Raw genomic sequence first — 23,546 nt, 5'->3', positions numbered from 1 at the left:
GGTCCACATCCTCATAAATCACATAGGATTTATGAGGAGGCCCCAGGCTTCCCAATGATACCAAACAGGGGCAGCCTATACCCCTCTCTGAGCAGGAATGGGTTCTGGGGGACTGGGACATGAGACCCCCCTCATGTTTGGTATCATGTTTGATCGCCCATATATAGGTTAAAACAATTCCCTACTTTCATAATAATATTGAATACTGGCAAGTACCAATATTATATGAAAAGAAACTGGCATGAGAAGTACAGCTCTCTAAAGAGGGTGGGTGGGGACCACCTAAAGGGGTCATGTGACCAGTTCCTGGCCACTCCCTCCTCATGCATACGGTAATGAGGGAGGGGCTCAGCGGGGGATAAAAGCACACATGCCCAGGTATTCTTTAGCTCATTCTGGAGGCCTCAACTTATGCAACTTATGTTGGGGGATGGGCTCAGGATTTCAACCTCTTGCCTCAGAGGGCACAAGATATTCGGTAACGTATTTCTCTGTGTTTTAATCCCCTTTTATTTTTATAACTGTTCTGCAACATGTATGTCTGTTTGTAACATTCACTGTTTTTATATAACATATGCACTGTCCACTTTTGAATTAAATACAAAATTTAATAAGTTTAGTCCTTCGGCTCTATATCAATTCCCACGTACCTCGTATGACTGCTCAGGCCTAGGTGTATTAACTGTTTGGTGTGTGTATGTGCATTGGGTAGAGGGCAGATTCTGTGTAGATGCTAATTAACTAGTGGGCTGCTAGCAGGGGGGTGGGTTTGACTGTAATTTTAACCCTGTGGCTGCTAGTGTGCTGTTAAATTAGTGAGAACTAACCCTAACTGCAGTAAGAAAGTTTGTGTGCGATATATTTCAGTAACTACAGTAGGTTTCTATTGCCTGTTAATGATAGATGGTGGCAGCGAATAGTTGTATTTGGGGCGGTGGTTTGTTTGGGGGTGCTTGATGTTAGTCTAACCTGGGTGAAAGGTGACTGTGTGTAACCCCCTTGTACCCCGTCCCGGTGTCAGGCGCGTCTCGTCCGTGAGCGTTTTTCCATGACAATAATGAAGACCAATTACAAAGGTGGTTAGAATCGGCCATTCTGTAACATACTAAAAGTTAACCACCCCTTTAATGTAAAGCACATAATCTAGCAGATGTGAAGATAGAAACAGAAGTATTGGTCTAGACAGCTCAGTCCAGCACAGTTTAGCGACAAAGGCTGGTAGAGTGAATTGTTGATAATGTTGGTGGGCATTATTAAGCACTAAGCACATGGTTATACTCCTTGGGTTTTACTGGCTTAATGCATTGTTACTGAATGCTGTACAACACAATACTCAAAAAAATAATGAAATATATTTATTTAAATGCATATTTGCTCATCATTTGGTCATTTTATGTTAAGAGCCCAGTATAAATTGCAGTGTTGCAGTCTGATCTATGTTAAGGCCATACAGTGAGCACCTAACAGAAGTCACTGTGCTTGTGAAACTCACCTCCTCAAAGGCTGTTCTCATCATTTCTACAGATGAATACTCCGATGCTATCTGCACATCGACTTGGAGAGATTTTTGGATAATCTCACTCATTGTGTCAGTCTTGATGAGGGAATGGTGTTTTGTAAGGTCTCTGTGCAGCTCTTGGACCTGGTCCTTCAAGTTCTGGATTTCCAATTGTATTGCCTGCAGGTAAAGCAACTGATTTTTTTAGTAAAGAGGATCAAAACACATAAAACTAAATGATGTAAAATGACTTAGGGGCTGATTTACTAATCCACGAACGGTCCAAAGGCGTCCGAATGTGTTTTTTTCGTAATGATTGGTATTTTGCGATTTTTTCGTAAATTGTCGCGACTTTTTCGTAGTCGTTACGACTGTTTCGCAAATTGTCACGACTTTTTCGTAGTGTTATGACTTGCGTGAATTGTCGCGACTTTTTCGTAGCCTTCGCGCCGAGTACGAAAGTTTCGGATTCATTCAAGCTTCAGTATCGTGACTTTTCTTGGGCCAGGTTGGAGCTGCAGAGTGCCATTGAGCCCTATGGGAGACTTTCCTTGGGCCAGGTTGGAGCTCCAGAGTGCCATTGAGCCCTATGGGAGACTTTCCTTGGGCCAGGTTGGAGCTGCAGAGTGCCATTGAGCCCTATGGGAGACTTTCCTTGGGCCAGGTTGGAGCTGCAGAGTGCCATTGAGTCCTATGGGAGGCTTCCAAAATCATGCTAAGTCTGAAAGTTTTGCCCGCCGTTTACAAGCGCTCAATACGAAAAAGTTGCGACAATATACGAGCAAATCGTAACGGCTACGAAAAAGTCACGATTTTTCGCGCAAGTCGTAACGGCTACGAAAAAGTCGGGACAATTTACGATAAAGTCGTAACGGCGACGAAAAAGATGCAAAATGTTCGTTTCCAATCCGAATTTTTCCCATTTGGATTCGAATTCGTGGATTAGTAAATCAGCCCCCTAGAGTGCTTTACTAAACACTTTTGCAGTTTATATTAATTTTCTGCTTACGGTGGTTTCTGAGATTTTAGCAATGTTAGACTGCTAATACCAGGCTTTTGGCTCAACATCTCTCAATAAGCCAGTGGTCCCCAACCTTTCTTACTCATGAGCCACAGTCAAATGTAAAAAGATTTGGAGAGCAACACAAGCATCATAAAAGTTCATGGAGGTGCCAAATAAGGGCTATTAGGCAGCCTCTATGCACACTATCAGCCTACAGGAGGCTTTATTTGGTAGTGAATCTTGTTTTTATTCAACCAAAACTTGCCACCAAGTCAGGAATTAAAAAATAACTATCTGGTTTGGGGGCACTGAGAGCAACATCCAAGGGGTTGGTGAGCAACATATTGCCCCGAGCCACTGGTTGGGGATCACTGCTATAAGTCATTGAGTCTGCAACTCTAAAGATAACTGACACAGGAAGTACACAGAAAGTTAGAGTCGCTGATGCTTTGCCCATAACACAGCAATTATAAGGGGTTTGCAGTCCTATGTATTTATACAGCAACATCAGATAAATCAAACAGTATATTTTTCAGCTACTTACTCTATACATATCTTCATAGCTGCGGCAATGCTTGGTGAATGGGTTCTCCTCTCCTTCTGCCAGCAAAACTTTAGTGCTTATATATCGGTGCATTGTAGGCTTGCGCACTATGGATCCCGTGATAGACATTTTGTCAACAGAGGAGGAACACCCAGGCATGATTAATGTCTTTGAGGATTGGCCACTTGAAATCCTAAAGAGGAATAATTATGTCCAATAATAAATTTGCAGGACCTATAAAATGGGTAAATAACAGTAACAAACATTCCTCTTGGAGCATTGAATCTCAGCCTCAGAGAAGCAGAACACCTACCAATAGGCCTACCAATAACTTGCACTATTTAATTATAAAATGTCATAACTGACAACCCAGAAGGTGGTAGGGAGCCAAGCAGCCTTACAGTTGTATGTATAGCCCCCAGCCTGCTCAAGGACTCTTTATAATTCTGTGTCTTACATCATATAATGTGGCCCATTAATTTAGGTAATTAGCTCACTAAATAGAAAATGTTGGGCAGAGTTGTATCAGTGTATGAAGTAATAAAGCAGAGGCACTTGGAATAAAAGAAGAGATGGAGTGCAGTCATTGCAGGCAGCCAACTGTACAAAGTGGCCAAGCGGTTCAGCACAACAGCATGCTATCTGTGCTGCTTATCACTTGGCCAACTACTTGTCTCTTCTCACCCTTACTATCAGAAGTAGGACTGCATGTGGGGGGAAGGTTGGGTGGTTGCCACCCTTCTTCTTGGGTGCCAAAGCTTCTTGGCTTTGGTCACTGATTTTAAATCTGTGAATATAAATTTAAGAGTAGCAAGAAACAAAACAATGGTAGCTTCATAATAACAGGTACAAAGTTTGCACAAATTCTAGTAACACATAGCACCCATCAACCAGGTACAATTACTGGTCTGCTTTTGGACAGCACACTAAATGGTTGTTTTGGGTTACATGATGTGTCATTTCTGGAATACACTGGTGCTACTAAAATACAAAAATAATAATGTTTCACCAAGGGGTGCCCAGTCTACATAACATGTTCCAGGTACGGACAGTTTTTATTTCAATAGTTTCCCACCCATGACACTTATGAAACTACATGCTATCTGCAGCCCATCTTGCCCAAGAGCCACGGGTGTATCTTGGTATGATTAAATGGGCCAATAAATTAAAATTTTAAAGGAAGAAATGCCCCCACAGAACCCAAAGTTTCTATATTGTAGGACTGGTCCACCAGGGGAGACCCAAAAAAGCGGATGGGACACAGATTAATTGCTTATTTTAATGATATTTTGGCTGAATAAATATGTACTTGCTACCCTAGAAGTTCTTGAAACTTTACCAGTAGTACTTATAGAACCATGTTTTATATATCTGTAGCCCACGTAATAAGGTAAGGGGGCAACTGTAGAACAAAAATTAAAGACTTAACCCAAAAAGGGTGACAATGTATATCTCTTAGTTCAAATATGTCACCAAGTCAGGAAAATAACAGACAAAAACATGCATGCTGAAAACTCTAGCAACCAAAGAACACCTCAAATTTCAAGTTGGAAATATTTAAAAATGACCAAAATTAGAATCAAATGCAAGTTTTACTTAGATTTCTATAGCTTACACTACTAAAATAGATATCTCCATATCAAATTAAGTGACAAGCTCAGACACACATAAGTAGGTATTTACATTCATTTTCTGTTCTAGATTATATTTGTGAAACAGACTATTGATTTATGTTGTGATATAAACTGTGCCAATTTATTTGAGCAAGTGTATATGAGAAATATTTGCTAAACTACAATTCCCAGAGTTCTTTAGAAGCCAGTAGCAGGGAGTATTAATGAAACAATTGGTTACTAATATGTAAAGGATGAATCTAGCCAAGATCTTACAGAATGCCATACATAAAGTGACATTACACAATAAACAGACACAGCCTCACATTATTTCCCAGATATAAAAGAATAACAAGTATATTTAGTGCAAAATATGTTAATGTCAGTATTCATTCTTATTAAAACCATAAGTATTTTAATATTCAGATTTTGAATCCATCACTACTACTTAAAACACGTTCTTAATAAGGCATATATTAAATAATGCTGATGGATATTCATACAGTATTAATTCATATTACAATCGTACATTTTAAATAATTCTGTAACAATAAAAACTATACTAAATAACCTGCTGTAGTATATATATATAAGAATAAGCATGTTCCTGCCTGACCTCTATTGAATCTAAAGCAGTTCAGTTATTTTCGCTGTGCCGCTAAATTTTGAAACTTTTGTTGCAAAAAATCCAAAACCAATGGGTTAGTATCTCTAGAGAAAGCACTGATATTAAATTAGAGGCACAAGTCAAGGCAGAAATATTCCGCACATTATGAGCACATTCCTATGCAGTTTTGGTGCCGCTTACCGGGTTTTCTCTGCAGATTTATAATGCATTTAGTTGCTGAATTATAAAAATCATCCTTGGAAAATCCCGGTGTTGAATAGGGAAAGAAAATATCCGTCCTTTTTAGCCCATGAAGCAGCGGCACTAAATTTTAGATACTAATGCTGCTTATGACATCAGTTGCCTAAATATATATATAGCTAGTGCAAGAGAATTGTGCTGCTCTGAGAGTTCCTTGAAATTCTGATATAAATAGTGGCAGGCAGACCATGTGCCTTAGAGGCCGTCTCTACCCTCATTGTGCCACTAATCATCCAGGTGCAAACATAAAGGGCCATATGACTTACGCTATGTGGAAAATAGCTTCAGCACTATGGAGATAAAAGGCAACAAAGTGTTTGCCCTTTTTTAGACACCAAATTACAGTTATGTGTACACTTTTTTCTTTATATGAGACAATTAATAATACACATAAAAATATTAACGTAACCGAGTGATTTGGGAATCTTTCACCGATGTGTGCAAATTTGGGGTGGCAGGACTACATGGAGATTGTGTTCCCTGGCATTTTTAGACAATTCACAAAGGAAGCAACGAGAGTGAGCTTTGGAGGCAATCACGGCCAGACTAGACCTCCTAAGCCCTACCAAAGAACATGCTATCCAGTGCTAAATGTTATAGGTGTTACATACACCTGTAGTGGAAGAAAACACTGACTAGAACAGACCTAGACTGGGGCCTACTAGGGTCTGGGCCCACCAGGAGATCCTCTGGAGTTCTAATAGGTCAGTCCAACCCTGAAGATAATATGGGCACCAACCCAGGCAAAAAGCAACCCCAAACTACCATGTTTCCTACTTTTCCCAGGCACACCTAATTTCTACTCTACCAAACATGCATGAGTCTATAAGGCCCTTTTACTATCATTTGTATTTTTACCCATGATTCATGTTTTTTTGCACTAAAAACAATTGTTTGGAGCAAAAACCACAACAAAATGCAAATGTAAAAATATGTTATCTAAAAGCTGTCCAGGAGTTGTCCTAGGCAAATTGTAACAATTTTTATTTCAATTGTGGTTTTAGAGGTTTTTTGTTTGTAAGCACACAAAAATTCTTACGAAAATGATGAATGAAGAATTTTCTTATTCTTTTTTGTTTTCATTCCATATTTTAATGTGTTCACACTTTTTCTATATGGATCTTTTAATAAATGACTAGATATTCTTGGTTTTATTGGAAATGAGTACATTCATGGTTTCAAAAATCTCTTAAACCACTAAAATCATTAGGTAGATATATGGGCCTCCCGTCCACCACTAGGCACCTTCAAAAGCACTTTGCTACTTTTTTCCCTGGGCTTGTGCATATTCTTCCCATAAGGAAGAAACAAACATATTGGCACTCACCATTCATTTCCTTGTTTATCAATGAGTAACTGATGAAGGCAGAGGGGAGACATTTTAAACTGTAAGGTTGACCTAGCAGATAGCATGTTGGGGGTTTGTTTGCCTTTCTCTCAATGAAACTATAGAGTGTTGCTCACACAGGACAAATCTGAGGATGTGCATGTTTATTGGAAAACTGTTGTTAGCATGCCAGCTATGAACTTGCCTTTGACATTACACTGTTGTACAAGTTAATGTAAGTGGCTGACAAGTGCAGAGTGGCAATGATTGGTATGTAAAGATGCATACTGCAAAAACAACATGTCATAATGATAGGAGCAGTGTAGTCCTTTAGTCTTCTGAATGAATTAGGCGCAACCTGGCTGCACCCCCAGACATATTAGAGGTCATTTTTGATCAAGGGGGCACAAGTCCGGGAACACTAAGGGATACAAGGGTACGTCTGGGAAACACTTGCTCCTGCTGGTCTGCTGCTTTCTGCTCTGATTTTTCTTTTTTCTTTTTTTTCACAAATTCATTGTAGATATTGTCTTGGCTGGAGTCAAACCTAGGGTCCTAGTGCCACAAGACAGTAATGCTAACCACTGCACCAGTGTAGTAACTGATCCATGGAGCACTGTGACTAAGGCATTTTTCTATCAACAAGTATTTTAAGCCCTGTGAGAGTGATTGGGCAGCCAGCCTACTGGTGGTTTGTTTGCCTTACTCTGGATCAAACTGTAGAATGTTTTGATATTGATGTTTTGAACTTGATGGACTATCTGTTTTTTTTCCCATAAGTTCCTGTGTGAACTCGGTGGAAAAATCTAAAAAATGCAGGAATGTTTTATAGATATTTGTAAAATCACAACAATGTTTTGCTGAGCCTTTGTAGCTGTTATTAACCTGGCACAAAGCAAATGATGTCCTGGCTATGTTATCCATACAAGACAATGATATGTACTCCCCCGCGCAGTTAATCCTTTGTTCCCGGCTCAGCGTTCCAGGAACTGTCAGTTCATGCAGTGCCCGACCTTTCTGTACAGGGAGCCTGGCTAGCATTAAGCACTACAGCTGTTTTCATTCTTTTGACAGGAACAACCAGCTAAAGCCCCAGAGTCAAGGGCAATTAGAAACAAGCCCAAAACTCACAGCGGCTACAGTTACTAAAGCACAAAATGTCATGTATGATCAAAGGAAATATAATGCCCGGACAATTAGACAATTATTAGTTTTGTTTTGACTTTTGTACAATGTGGATCATTTAATTACAATAGTGATCATGCTGCAGATATTTAGAAACCTGGCTTGCTATTACTATATTCATGCAATTCAGTTTCTATTCTGTGTCTCCTACACATCTTTTCTCTTCCCCCTTTCTGTTTTTCCCCTCAGTCACTCCTTCCCTCCCTCATCTACACTTATATTACAAAGATCCCTATGGAGCTGATTGTAGGGAATGCATTGCATAAAATAGTGAGTTTATAGAACACAAAAGTAAGAATTTGAAAACAGACCCAATTGAAGGTGCCAGCAGGCCCAGGGTAAATATATCATTGCTGGACCCCCCCAAAAAAGTTTGTGATAGTACTACCCTCAATAGATAAGTGAATATAATCAGGCAAATGATAAAGAAATGGTCTGTAGAGGTAGGGTGCAGATGCACTTTACTGGACCAACAGTCATGGTAGTGGATGAACCATTATTACAAAAACAAAAAAGTGAAATATGTACAATTTCTTTTAAATGTTCTTGAGCTCCCCCAGTGGATTAAAATAAGGGGTCTGCAATTTCCCGTTGATGCTTTAGTTGAACGTTATCTCAGGTGAAAGGTCTGGTGATGAGCCCATTGTTCTGGTGGGCCCTGGGTAAAGGCCCCTTTTGCCCATTTATTAAAATGGCCCTGTATATAAGCAAGATGGGTGAGATTTTGAGTATACTGGGTGTGTGGGAGAGTGTTTAGGATAGAATGGCAAGAGTTTAAGAAAAAGGAGGGTGATAGCATGAGAAACGAAGAGTGACAGTGAGAGGGAATGAAGGGTAATAGTGCATGGGATAAAATGGAGTATGGGAGACAGCTGACAGACTGAGCAACAGAAGGGTGATCGGGATAGAAATGTAAGAAAAAGAAAGGGTAAGAGTGTGTAAAGCTAGAAAAGTTACGAATGTGCAGGACAGAATGGAAAGTGTGGAATAGTGAAACTATAGGATAGAATGGTGTCAATATGCGAGATACAACTGTAAAATGGACTGACATACAATGGTGTAAAAGCACAGGATATAACGTAGGAGTGTGCATGATAGATTGGTAAATGTTTGTGATGTGGCACAGAACCTTAAAATGCAGTAGGGTGAGATGATAAGAATGTCTACAAAAAAACAAACAAAAAAAAATCACAACGGGCCTGTAAACGGTCAACATTTCTTATGATAGGAAACAAATAGTAACAAAATAGTCAATTACATACATAGTAACAGTATGTATTTAAACTATTCATGTATGGTGTGGACAATACAAATAAAATATTTTTGTAGTAGACAAGGCCCATCCCATAGGGTACACTTGATGATGGATTCAAAGAGTGAACTGGTCAATGTGCACCAAGCAAAAAAAAGTCCTGTAAATGCCTGTAACTTCATATGAGTCTATGGACTATCAAGTGGCAAACACGGTTTTTGAATTTGGAAACAATGAGCTCTGTTTAGTGTACTGAAGACAAACAGGACAAACAAATTGATGCACAATGGAGAGCCTGCAGCAGTCACAACCTAACATATATTGAAAACAATTGCATGAGAGGTACATTTCCCAGCATTCCCTGTCAGTTCAGCTACCAAGCAATGGGGTTGTAGTTTTAAAACAAACAGCCTGGAAATGCTGAGAGTTCTATGCCTGTAAAATCTGGAGAGGCAAACATTTCCCAGATCCCTGTGCAAACTGGTGGTGTATGTGAACTCAGCTCATTGCTTTTCTGATAAATTATACTATCCCATCCTCCCCCTAAATGGTAACTCAGATGTCTACATTAATGTCTGGTTTTCTGCCAAGCAGGGATGGAATGTAATATTATCACATAATGCACATTTCAGGCTTACATATCAGATAATGGGGAAAAGACAAGTGTTTGCACTTACATGCTTCCATTGCTCAGTCCCGGCCCACCACAGCTGCCACTCACGCTGCCTCCTCGCCGCAGGTTTAGCATCAGCAGTGGCTCTAGGCAGCGAGCAAATTCAGCTCCAAAATCTGTATTGATCTAAAATTCACACAACAAAGTCCCTGTAAAGTTTTACACATAGTTTAAGTGTTGGCAAATAAATTGCAAATTTATCTGCACTTATGGGGAAATTACATTTATACATTTGACTCTATCCAGGCACTGTCCTGGCATGTAGAATAGCGAGCTCCAAATGTGTCTGTCAGTGTAAAAAACCAGTGGACCACAAGGCCTGCATCTATATTACCATATTTAAGCAAAAATGAACTTGGTGGTAGGCTGCTACTGTGCAGGGTTCCTGGTGCAATATTAGGTACACATTAGGGGTGGTATTCACAAAAGTGGAGTATAATGGTCTGTTATGCCAGTAAATAATCTAACAACAGACACACAAACATCTTAAATGGATTGTTTACCTTTAAGTTAACTTTTAGTATGAAGTAGAGGGTGATATTCTAAGACAATTTCAATTGGTCTTCATTTTCTGCTATGTGTGGTTTTAGAATTATTTAGCTTTTTGTTAAACAGCTCTCCAGATTGGATTTTTAGCAGCTATATGGTTGCTAGATTCCAAATTGCCCTAGTAACCAAGCAGTGGTGTGAGAGAGAAATTGGAATATGGATAGGAACTGAATAGAAAGATAAGTTACAATATAACAATGTACAACAATATTATATATATATATATATATATACTGTGTATATATATATATATACTGTATATATATATATATTGTATATATATATATATATATAGTATATATATATTTGGAATTTTTTAAATAAAAACACTTTTTCTTTTGTATCAAGTCCCTGTGTGTGTGCGGCACTCTTTCTATTATATATATATATAATATATATATTATATATACTGTATATATATATATATATATATATATATATATCCAAAAATGAAAGGTACCGCACTCACAGGACTTAAGAACAACAAAATTTATTTTACTTACAAAATTATATCTAACGTTTCGGCTGCTGCTGCAGCCTTTCTCAAAGACAGAGAACACAAGTGAAGGTGCACCTCATAAACAAAAAATGGCGGGAACTAGTGACGTCATACAGTGGAAAAGAACAAGTATAAAGTATCAATAACAAACATGAACTATACGGAGTACTATTCAAGTCCAAAAGTAAAAAACACAAAGGGACAGTGTGAACACTTAAGGTTAAAAAACAGTAAAGAAAACTGGGCTGAACCAGAGGCAATGACCTATTACACACACTAGCTCAACTACAACTCTCAGTCTGATAGATTAGCGCTACATCTTCTAGTCAAAAAAGCTGAACAACTACTACTTGTACTACATAAGGGAAAAGATCATTGAATAGTTAGGGCAGAGTAAGCCCCCCAAGAGAGAGAAAAAGAGACAGACCATACGGTTGGCGCTACCTCCGCTAGTCCCGTAGGTGGGGTGTAGCAGCAACAATCACCGATCGCCGAGTGCTATCATTCATCCAGCACTGCTACGGTGTGCGGTGTCAGGGTCAACGGGGAGATCAAAGAGTGCTGCCTACGGCGGGGTCCAGTCACTCATCCGACTACCGGAAAATCACATATTATACTCCCGGAGTAAGACCTAGTGATCACCTGTGACTGCGGTGGGGGGGCGGGGCCCACCGGTCGAGCTGTCACTCCGTTGCCCAATCAGATTGATAGTTTGACGATATAGCCCTATCGAAGGGGCATGGGCGGAGTTATTAGTGTACAGTTATTGATAGGGGCGGGCCCCCGGTATTCCAAATAAATTAGCGAATAAGCCCTCGGCTGGTTCACGGATACGCACGGTTGAACCTGACATATAGTCGGTCAACTTGGCAGTATCGTGTTCACAATTATGCCGGGTGCCGTGGAGGAGCCATTTTAGTTATATGGGGCCCTCATTCAACAAGAGCCCGGGACCGCCCGCTCATCTTGCCCTGTAGGGGACATAGTATTAGAGGGTTGGCATATTAATGACAAATCGGAGGTAATTCTGTTGCCAGTTTGCCTAGGGTCTTGTCACGAAAAGGACATAGTAGATAGCATAGAGGAGGAGCTGAGGAAAGAATGAATGAAACCGAAAAGAAATATCAGAGTGAAGAACAAAAAATAAATTAGAGTGCTATTCTGGAAATATCAAAATATAAAATAAAAAATAAAAAATAAGAAATAGGAGTTGAAAAAGTAGAAGAGCTAATTGCGTGCAACGATCAAACTGCCAAACAAAGTCAGGGAGATAGATACAAGAAAAATAGACATATTGATGTGAGACATATAAAGACTGTAGTACATCGACATATCGTAAGTGTACTGTCTACTGAGTCATATATATGGATACAAATATTAAACATCGATAGCTATTTGAAACAGTGTGAGCTAGTCTATACGTAACAACATATCAACCGCAATGATACATCATTTCCATGAAACTTAGGGATCATTTTCGCAATACCCAATCCTCAAATACTTTATTCAGAGCACCTAGTCAATTTGAGCCTCCCAACACCCCAAAATCCATTGAAGCATTCACCAGGCTTCTGGTGGATGAGACCCGTAAGCAAGCCAATACATACACTCCCCACCAGAATCTGTCCAAAAGAGACTAGCAATTAAGGGCCTGGCACGGAACCCAAACATCATTATCCGACCAGCTGATAAGGGAGGAGCGGTAGTAATACAGGACTATGTCGACTACCGGCAAGAAATTATTAATCAACTATCGGACACCAACACTTACCGCAGACTTGAGGGCGACCCTATACGTACTTTTAAAAGGATAGTGGACGCTTCCTTACTACTGGGTCTGAATTGTGGCTTTATCAATACAGAGACTTTCAAGTTTTTGACCAATGAACACCCGAAATGCCCTATTTTTTACACTCTTCCCAAGATACACAAACATCCTTCTAGACCACCAGGACGCCCGATCGTCAGCGCAAGGGACTCCCTACTCCAGCCTCTGTCGACGTTTGTGGACCACTTTCTGCAACCTCTTGTCAAAACAACATCATCCTACATTAAAGACACCGGCGACCTACTATTGAAACTACGTGAGCTATTACCTTTACCCATGGGCATTAAACTTGGGACTATGGACGTGTCTTCTCTATACACGGTGATACCGATTGAGGAGGGCATCACCAATGTCCAGACTTTTCCGGCGAACCATCCCAACCCGAACAGACCACCAACTGAGTTTCTGGTATCACTACTACACCACTGTTTAACCCTGAATTATTTCAAATTTGAACTGTCGTATTACCTGCAAACTAGTGGCACCAGTATGGGCTCGAATGTAGCTCCCTCGTTCGCGAATCTATACATGGCACATTATGAGCAGACATACATTCTACCGTTATATGGAAAACACATCTTCCGTTTATTTCGGTTCATTGATGATCTACTGTTGTTGTGGTCAGGCACGACTGAACAATTCTGGGAAATGGTACACACTTTGAATAAACTTCCTACAACCATACGTTTCACAGCACATATGGAAGAAGCGACCATAGCCTTCCTAGATTTGAACCTTACGATCAATAACACAGAACTCATCACTTCGACCCACAGGAAGATCACTGATCGCAATACGCTATTGCACCGTTCTTCGTGCCACCCCCCACACACATTGGCAAGCATTCCGTATTCTCAAATGGTCAGGATGGTGAGAAATAATTCAGATCTACTTACATTGCACCAACAGGTGGACGACCTCAAAGACCGCTTTTTGTAACGTGGGTATCACCCTGGTGACCTGGATGATAGCATCACTAGGGCATTATCTAGATCCCAGGAGCAGACCCTGCAACAGGCATACGTGACTACAACCAACACGCAGGAGGAACGGCTTACATTTATTACCACCTACACGCCAGACAAGAAGTCTCTTATTGATTCCGTCTTCTACCATTGGACAGTACTTGAAAAAGACAGGACTCTTCCACCAGTGTTTAGAACCCCTCCAAGGATTGCTTACAAGAGAGCCAATAGCCTCAGAGACATGCTGGTAAAGACCGACCCTATACACTGTTATCAGACACCTGCTCGTGATTCATGGCTACCCTCGACCCGCCTGGGATGCTATAGATGCCCGAATTGCACTACGTGCAGTTCATTAATAACTGGTGCCACGTTCAATCATCCCCACTCTGGGCGTAGCATTCCAATTCACCATAGACTCAGTTGTTTGTCCAAATATGTCATTTATTTCTTAAAATGTCCGTGTGGCCTCTTTTACGTAGGTAAGACTGTTACCACTTTTCGCGACCGGATGGCTAATCACCGGTCTGCTATACGTGCTGCATTGACTACGGGCAAAGCGGACACACCAGTGGCTGCCCACTTTATGACACATAAACATTCTCTAGCGAGTATGCGCAGTATGGTCATAGACTTTGTGCCTCCCCCTGCACGTGGTGGAGATCGCGACAGACTACTACTTCAGAGAGAATTGAAGTGGATACACAGACTAAACACTGTAAACCCACAGGGTTTAAACGAAATGGTTTCTTATGCCTCCTTTTATTTGAAATGATGTATCATTGCGGTTGATATGTTGTTACGTATAGACTAGCTCACACTGTTTCAAATAGCTATCGATGTTTGATATTTGTATCCATATATATGACTCAGTAGACAGTACACTTACGATATGTCGATGCACTACAGTCTTTATATGTCTCACATCAATATGTCTATTTTTCTTGTATCTATCTCCCTGACTTTGTTTGGCAGTTTGATCGTTGCACGCAATTAGCTCTTCTACTTTTTCAACTCCTATTTCTTATTTTTTATTTTATATTTTGATATTTCCAGAATAGCACTCTAATTTATTTTTTGTTCTTCACTCTGATATTTCTTTTCGGTTTCATTCATTCTTTCCTAAGCTTCTCCTCTATGCTATCTACTATGTCCTTTTCATGACAAGACCCTAGGCAAACTGGCAACAGAATTACCTCCGATTTGTCATTAATATGCCAACCCTCTAATACTATGTCCCCTACAGGGCAAGATGAGCGGGCGGTCCCGGGCTCTTGTTGAATGAGGGCCCCATATAACTAAAATGGCTCCTCCACGGCACCCGGCATAATTGTGAACACGATACTGCCAAGTTGACCGACTATATGTCAGGTTCAACCGTGCGTATCCGTGAACCAGCCGAGGGCTTATTCGCTAATTTATTTGGAATACCGGGGGCCCGCCCCTATCAATAACTGTACACTAATAACTCCGCCCATGCCCCTTCGATAGGGCTATATCGTCAAACTATCAATCTGATTGGGCAACGGAGTGACAGCTCGACCGGTGGGCCCCGCCCCCCCACCGCAGTCACAGGTGATCACTAGGTCTTACTCCGGGAGTATAATATGTGATTTTCCGGTAGTCGGATGAGTGACTGGACCCCGCCGTAGGCAGCACTCTTTGATCTCCCCGTTGACCCTGACACCGCACACCGTAGCAGTGCTGGATGAATGATAGCACTCGACGATCGGTGATTGTTGCTGCTACACCCCACCTACGGGACTAGCGGAGGTAGCGCCAACCGTATGGTCTGTCTCTTTTTCTCTCTCTTGGGGGGCTTACTCTGCCCTAACTATTCAATGATCTTTTCCCTTATGTAGTACAAGTAGTAGTTGTTCAGCTTTTTTGACTAGAAGATGTAGCGCTAATCTATCAGACTGAGAGTTGTAGTTGAGCTAGTGTGTGTAATAGGTCATTGCCTCTGGTTCAGCCCAGTTTTCTTTACTGTTTTTTAACCTTAAGTGTTCACACTGTCCCTTTGTGTTTTTTACTTTTGGACTTGAATAGTACTCCGTATAGTTCATGTTTGTTATTGATACTTTATACTTGTTCTTTTCCACTGTATGACGTCACTAGTTCCCGCCATTTTTTGTTTATGAGGTGCACCTTCACTTGTGTTCTCTGTCTTTGAGAAAGGCTGCAGCAGCAGCCGAAACGTTAGATATAATTTTGTAAGTAAAATAAATTTTGTTGTTCTTAAGTCCTGTGAGTGCGGTACCTTTCATTTTTGGATATATCTTGCTTATTTCGGACTGCACCCAGGCAATTATGATTGCTTTTTCGTGAGTGCCTGTTACATCACTGAAGATATATATATATATATATATATTGTATAACAATATACAATGGGGAATCGTCTTCTCCCTTGCCTCTTTCTGTCGGGGTTCCTCAAGGCTCTGTCCTGGGCCCCTTACTATTTTCTCTCCATACCTCCTCACTTGGCAAATTAATCAATTCTTTTGGCTTTCAGTACCACCTCTATGCTGACGATACTCAGATCTATCTTTCCTCTCCTAATCTCAGCCCAGAGCTTCTAACTTGTGTCTCTTCCTGCCTGTCCGCTATCTCCACTTGGATGTCCCAACGTTACCTTAAACTAAACCTCTCTAAGACTGAATTGGTTCTCTTTCCCCCATCCAATGCCCACATTGTTCCCGAGGTATCTATAAAGGCTATGTCATGGTCGGCACCCAATACCAGAACAAGTGCCAAGCACCCTGGTCTCAGCTCGTGCTTCACCAGTAGCGTGACCGCCTTTGGCTTTGGGAGGAGCCCTCAGCTACTCGGATGCCACCTGGAGCAATGGGGCACGACTGTAGAAAGTCTTAAGGCCAATGGTCACGGTACAGATAGGAGTAGGCAAATACGTGGTCAGACAGGCTGGGTCGAGGCGGGCAGATAACTAGGATCATCAGGCAGGCAATGGGTCAAACCGGATAATCAATCAGAAGGATGAGGCAAAAACGGTAGTCAAGGACAGGCACGGATCAGGATATGGATAATCAGAATCGTCAGGCAGGGTCAAAAACAGGAACAAACAAAAGCTTTAAGCACAAATTCAGGCACCAGGAATAAACCTATCACGGGCAATGAGAAACAAAGGAAAGGCCCTTTAAATATTTCAAATTTGGCGCCATTGCGCGCTGACGTCATGCGTCATGACGTCATGCGTCAGCGCCTTTAAATAGAATGAAGGCGCGCGGCGCGCGCACTAGTAGGAAGCCGGCAAGACGAGCGGCGCGGCAGGCGTCCCCGCCGATGGCAGTGCGGCGGGCGTCCCCGCCGCACCGGTAATTTTATTACATTACCCCCCTCTCTAGGGGGGGCCACAGGACCCCCAGGTTTCTCAGGAAACTTGGCATGAAATTGCCTCCGAAGGCGGTCGGCCTTGATGTCATCTACTGAGACCCAAGAGTTCTCTTCAGAGCCATAACCCTTCCACCTGACTAGATACTGGAGCCGACCACGCACCACACGAGAGTCCAGAATCTCCTGGACCTCAAACTCGGACTGCCCGTCAACCAATACTGGGGGAGGAACAGGTAATACACAGACCTGAGGAGCTGGCTTTAAAAGAGAAACATGGAAAGAATCAGAAATCTTAAAGGTTTCCGGAAGTTTAAGACGAACAGAAGAGGGGTTTATAACCTCAGTAATAGCATAAGGACCAATGAATCTAGGCCCCAACTTAAGAGAAGGGATTCTCAACTTAATATTCTTTGTGGATAGCCAGACAGAATCACCAACTTGATAGTGGGGAGCCTCCCTGCGAGATCTGTCAGCAGATTTCTTTTGGATCGCAGTGGCTTTAGAAAGAGAATCATGAACATCAGACCAAATCTTAGCAAATAAACTAATCGAGGAATTAACAGAGGGCACAGACGACAATAAACCGGAAAACGAAAATGCTTTTGGGTGAAGACCATTAACAATGAAAAATGGAGACTGACCAGTAGAGAAGTGAGTCGCGTTATTATACGCAAATTCTGCCCAGGGTAATAGCTCCGCCCAAGAGGACTGGTTGTTAGCCACATAACACCTCAGGAATTGTTCAAGTGACTGGTTAACTCTTTCAGTTTGGCCATTAGTCTGAGGGTGATATGCGGTGGAAAATGATAATTCAATCCCCACCAGAGAACAGAATGCTCGCCAAAACTTAGAAACAAATTGCACTCCTCTATCAGAAACAATGTTAATCGGAAATCCATGCAACTTGAAAATATTAGACACAAATAAATCAGCCAAGGATTTAGCGGAAGGGAGGTGTGGGAGGGGAATGAAGTGGCTCATCTTACTAAACCTATCCACTACCACCCAAATTACAGTTTTCCCTTGGGACGGAGGAAGATCTACAATAAAATCCATCGAAAGATGGGACCAGGGTCTGTCAGGGATTGGCAGTGACCTTAACAATCCCTGTGAAAGGTTTCTGGACGACTTAGATCTATGACAGACAGAACATGAATTAACAAAGGCTTTGACATCTCGAGTGAGAGAGGGCCACCAAACACTACGAGACAGGAGAGACACGGTCTTGGCAATGCCAGGGTGCCCCGCCATTTTGGAATCGTGAGCTTCTTTTAACACCTGTTCTCTGAGATTCTCAGGAACAAATAGCCTCCCGGAGGGAGTCCCAACTGGGGCAGAAGACTGAACTGTGGATAAAAGGTTGGTGAGATCAACCCCCAGAGCTGCCACAGTCAACTCACCCGGGATAATGGGTATGCACTCCCTAGGGTCAGGAGGATTAGCTTCAAAACTCCTAGAGAGTGCATCAGCTTTAGTGTTTTTGGAGCCAGGCCTATAAGTAATAGAAAAATTAAACCTGGAGAAGAATAGAGCCCACCTAGCCTGTCTAGGGTTCAACCGTTTGACCGATTCAATATATAATAAATCTTTATGATCCATAAACACAGAAACAGCATGTTTAGCCCCCTCCAGTAAGTGCCGCCATTCTTTAAAGGCCCACTTAATTGCTAACAGTTCTCTATTACCAATATCGTAGTTGGCTTCAGAAGAGGAAAATTTTTTAGAGAAAAATGCACAAGGATGCAGTTTGTTAGTCAGAGGGTGCCTTTGAGAGAGAACCGCCCCTGCCCCAACCTCAGAGGCATCAACCTCAACAATGAAGGGGAGGGCAGTATCTGGATGACGGAGAATGGGGGCAGACACAAATTCTTTCTTAAGAAAATTAAATGCTTGCACAGCTTCTGAGGACCACAAGCTAGGATCTGCTCCCTTCTTAGTAAGGTCAGTGATAGGGGCCACAATCAGGGAGAAATTTTTAATGAACTGACGATAATAGTTGGCGAAACCTAAAAACCGTTGGGTAGCACGTAGGGAAAGAGGTTGCGTCCAGTCAAGAACAGCTCTTACTTTCTCTGGATCCATTTCTAGACCCTTACTGGAAATATGGAACCCCAAAAACTGAACGGAATTAACCTCAAAGGTGCATTTTTCAAGTTTCGCGTACAAATTATTCTCCCATAATCTTCGTAACACCTCTTTAACATGACTACGATGGTCACTCAGGTTAGAGGAGAAAATCAGAATGTCGTCCAGATAGACCACTACGAACACCCCCAGCAGGTCCCGGAAAATATAATTGACAAATTCCTGGAACACTGCAGGAGCGTTGCAAAGACCAAAAGGCATAACTAAATATTTGTAGTGGCCATCCCTTGTGTTAAAAGCGGTTTTTCACTCATCCCCTTCCTTGATACGAATGAGATTGTAAGCACCTCTAAGATCAAGTTTAGTATAGATGTTAGCACCCTTAACGCGATCAAAGAGCTCAGAGATTAGTGGAAGGGGATAGTGGTTCTTAATAGTAATCTTGTTAAGCCCCCTATAGTCAATACATGGGCGAAGACCTCCGTCCTTCTTGCCCACAAAAAAGAATCCAGCACCGGCAGGGGAATTTGAGGGCCTAGATTCTCAGAAATATACTCTCTCATTGCCTGGGCCTCGGGCAATGAAAGGGGATAAGTTCTCCCTCTGGGGGGAGTAGAGCCAGGAATGAGGTCAATTGGGCAGTCATAATGCCTATGAGGTGGTAGTGTCTCGGCAGATTTCTTTGAGAATACATCAATATAGTCATTATAAGCTGCAGGTAACCCCTCCAAGGACGTGACTGCCATTATAGGGGAAATACACGAACCCCTACAGTTAGGTCCCCACTGAATAATTTTCCCAGATGCCCAGTCAATTGTGGGGTTATGGGCCTGGAGCCATGGCAATCCTAAAATGAGCGGAGAGGTGGCACCCTTTATGATGAATAGTGCTAGCTTTTCACAATGAGAATTTATACTCAGAGAAAGAGACATAGTTTTCTCAGAAACCAATCCTGATCCTAAAGGTCTTTGATCTACTGCCATGATTTTCATGGGGGCACTTAAAGGAAGTAAAGGTACACCAAATTTGGCTGCAAAAGCAGCATCCAAAAAATTCCCCTCTGCCCCCGAGTCCACAAAAGCAGATACTTTGACCGAGCCCGTGGGCCATGTTAATTTGACCAGAATCAAAATCCTAGAGGCGGATAGGGGAGAGGAAACACCTGCACCAAAATAGAGCTCCCCTTCTCCATTTAGGCTTGGGAGTTTCCCGGCCTCTTAGGACATTTATTTAGGAAATGACCCTTTTCCCCACAGTATATACACAACCCTTGAGTACGCCTGCGAGCCTTTTCCTCAGGAGATAAGCGAGAAATGCCCAATTGCATGGGTTCTTCCTGAGGCAAAGGTACGGAGGGCCCAACACATTCAAAATTAGACACAGCTTTGGAAGAGCTGAAGAAATTAGAACGAAGAGAGGAATTCCTCTCACCCCTTCTTTCCCTCTGTCTCCTATCTACCTGGATGGCTAAAGACATGAGCTCGTCCAGGTTAGAAGATAGGGGGTAGTTGACCAGACTATCCTTGATAGACTCAGAAAGGCCTATACGAAACTGGCTGCGCAAGGCCATGTCATTCCAGCCAGTTTCTACTGCCCACCGACGGAATTCAGTACAATACACCTCTACATCCCGTTTCCCCTGACGAAGCCTACGAATCGCGGCATCGGCAGTGGATGCACGATCCGGGTCATCGTAGAGAATCGCCATGGAGTCAAAGAAACTATCTAAGGAAGAACGGGCTGGGTCTGAGGTGGACAATCTGAGGGCCCAAATCTGAGGGTCACCTTGAAGGAGGGTCATTACAAATCTTACTCTCTCCTCATCAGTAGAGAATGAATGAGGAAAGAAACTGAGATATAGTTTACAAGCCTCTTTAAATGTGAAAAATTGGATCGATCCCCACAGAATTTTTTAGGGAAGGCTATCTTAGGTTCTTGGGGCCTAATGGTGTTACCCCACAAGTTAGCAGAACCTCCCGGAGGAGAAGAACCAGGACTGGACCGCTGCTGTGGAGTTTCCAGTTTACGGGTCAGATTATGGAAACCCTGCAGGAGATAGTTTTGTTTCTGCTCCTGTTCCTCTAGGCGTTGAAGCAAGGTGGTCAGCAACGCTTCAGTGGTGGAGGAGGCAGATGGAGCAGCAGCAGCTTCGTGACCATAGTCTTCCATGGCCCATGATAATGTCACGGTCGGCACCCAATACCAGAACAAGTGCCAAGCACCCTGGTCTCGGCTCGTGCTTCACCAGTAGCGCGACCGCCTTTGGCTTTGGGAGGAGCCCTCAGCTACTCGGATGTCACCTGGACTTATACGAGAGGTGCAGAGCAAGAGTTCTGGCTAGCAATGGGGCACGACTGTAGAAAGTCTTAAGGCCAATGGTCACGGTACAGATAGGAGTAGGCAAATACGTGGTCAGACAGGCTGGGTCGAGGCGGGCAGATAACTAGGATCGTCAGGCAGGCAATGGGTCAAACTGGATAATCAATCAGAAGGATGAGGCAAAAACGGTAGTCAAGGACAGGCACGGATCAGGATATGGATAATCAGAATCGTCAAAGCCAGGCAGGATCAAAAACAGGAACAAACAAAAGCTTTAAGCACAAATTCAGGCACCAGGAATAAACCTATCACGGGCAATGAGAAACAAAGGAAAGGCCCTTTAAATATTTCAAATTTGGCGCCATTGCGCGCTGACGGCGCGTGCACTTGTAGGAAGCCGGCAAGACGAGCGGCGCAGCGGGCGTCCCCGCCGCACCGGTAATTTTATTACAGGTTAAGAATTCTACCATCACCCCATCTTCCCAGGCCCGGTGCCTTGGGGTTATCCTTGACTCTTCCCTGTCCTTCACTCCTCATTTCCAGTCACTTATCAAATCATGTCACTTTCACCTAAGAAATATCTCCAAATATCTCCAAAATCATTTATCACCCAAGATGCTGCCAAAATTCTTATTCACTCTCTTATAATATCTTGCCTGGACTACTGTAACTCCCTATTAATTGGCCTTCCCCTCAAAAGACTGTCCCCTCTCCAGTCCATAATGAATACTGCTGCCAGGTTCATACACCTCTCCAACCGCTCCTCCTCTGCCATGCCAATCTGCCATGCCCTGCACTGGCTTCCCCTACCATCCAGGATAAAATTCAAACTAATGACTCTCACATACAAAGCAGTTCATAACTCTGCCCCACCCTACATCTCTAGGTACCATCCTTGTTACGCTCCTCTACTGACCTGCTCCTCAACTCCTCTCTCATTCCCTCCTCACACACTCGCATTCAAGATTTTGCAAGGGCTGCCCCCCTTCTCTGGAATTCGCTCCCACAAACTATCAGATTTTCTGCCAATCTTTCTGCCTTCAAGAGATCTCTAAAAACACATTTATTTAGAGAAGCTTACCCTAATCTTGTTTAAAATAACCTCTGATTGATTGCTTTATATGTTACTCTGTATGTCCAATGTATGAAACCCGCTTATTGTACAGCGCTGCGGAATATGTTGGCGCTTTATAAATACATGTTAATAATAATAACAATAACAATACAATTGTAGCTTCAAAGAGCAATAGTTTTTTGGCTGCTGGGGTCAGTGACCCTCATTTAAAAGCTGCAAGAATAAGGCAAAGAAGTTTGTCTCCATCTTTCAGAATCTGATATTACTGCCAAGAAATTGTATTCAGGGGTGTTTCAGCCCCTAGCGCCGTCCTGAGGCAACCTATTTGTAGATTGTAAGCTCTTTTGGTCAGGGCTCTTTTCACCTCTTGTATCGGTTATTGATTGCTTTATATGTTACTCTGTATGTCCAATGTATGTAACCCACTTACTGTACAGCGCTGCAGAATATGTTGGCGCTTTATAAATAAATGTTAATAATAATAATAATAACCTAGAAAATTCTGCGCCTCCTCACCCCCCTGCACTTAGGTTTTTTACATTGGAGGGAGCCGCGGGGGGAGGAGGGGGGGTTGCATTGCTAGTGCAGAGAGCACAATAGCACTCTCTGCACTAGAAGAGCCAAAATTCAGATTTAAAATCAGAATTTCAGCTCCTGAAGCTTTTTGCCACCCCTGGCAACTTCAGGAGCAATGCTATCTGATGTGAGTTTATCATCTCGCCTGATGGCAGCAGTGCCCCTGGTTGTACTCCACTCCAATTTGGCACAAAATGTTTGTGATTCTGACACGCATTTCACAACAATTTCACTCAGTTTTTGTCACTTCTGTGAATTCTCCACCCTAGATCTAGTAACCAATAGGAAGCACTCTGTTGTTTGCTTTCAAACAGATGGCTAGTAAATGCTAGCTGC

The 23,546-nt window shown here is 42.4% G+C and overlaps 1 protein-coding gene across 1 annotated transcript in view; it reads right to left on the bottom strand.

The window, feature by feature from the left end:
- Positions 1-23,546, bottom strand: part of rnf207 (ring finger protein 207) — a 58,592-nt gene that overhangs the window by 8,184 nt on the left and 26,862 nt on the right. Inside the window, exons 12-14 of the mRNA XM_002937546.5 lie at positions 9,968-10,089; positions 3,046-3,238; positions 1,493-1,678 (exon numbers count right to left, since the gene is read on the bottom strand). Coding sequence (XP_002937592.3) covers positions 1,493-1,678; positions 3,046-3,238; positions 9,968-10,089 — 501 coding nt within the window. The remainder of the gene's footprint in view (positions 1-1,492; positions 1,679-3,045; positions 3,239-9,967; positions 10,090-23,546) is intronic.

Source organism: Xenopus tropicalis, chromosome 7, assembly GCF_000004195.4.
Source record: "Xenopus tropicalis strain Nigerian chromosome 7, UCB_Xtro_10.0, whole genome shotgun sequence".
NCBI lineage: Eukaryota > Metazoa > Chordata > Amphibia > Anura > Pipidae > Xenopus > Xenopus tropicalis.
The sequence above is the reverse complement of the archived record's forward strand: the minus strand, read 5'-3'. Positions and strand labels throughout refer to the sequence as shown.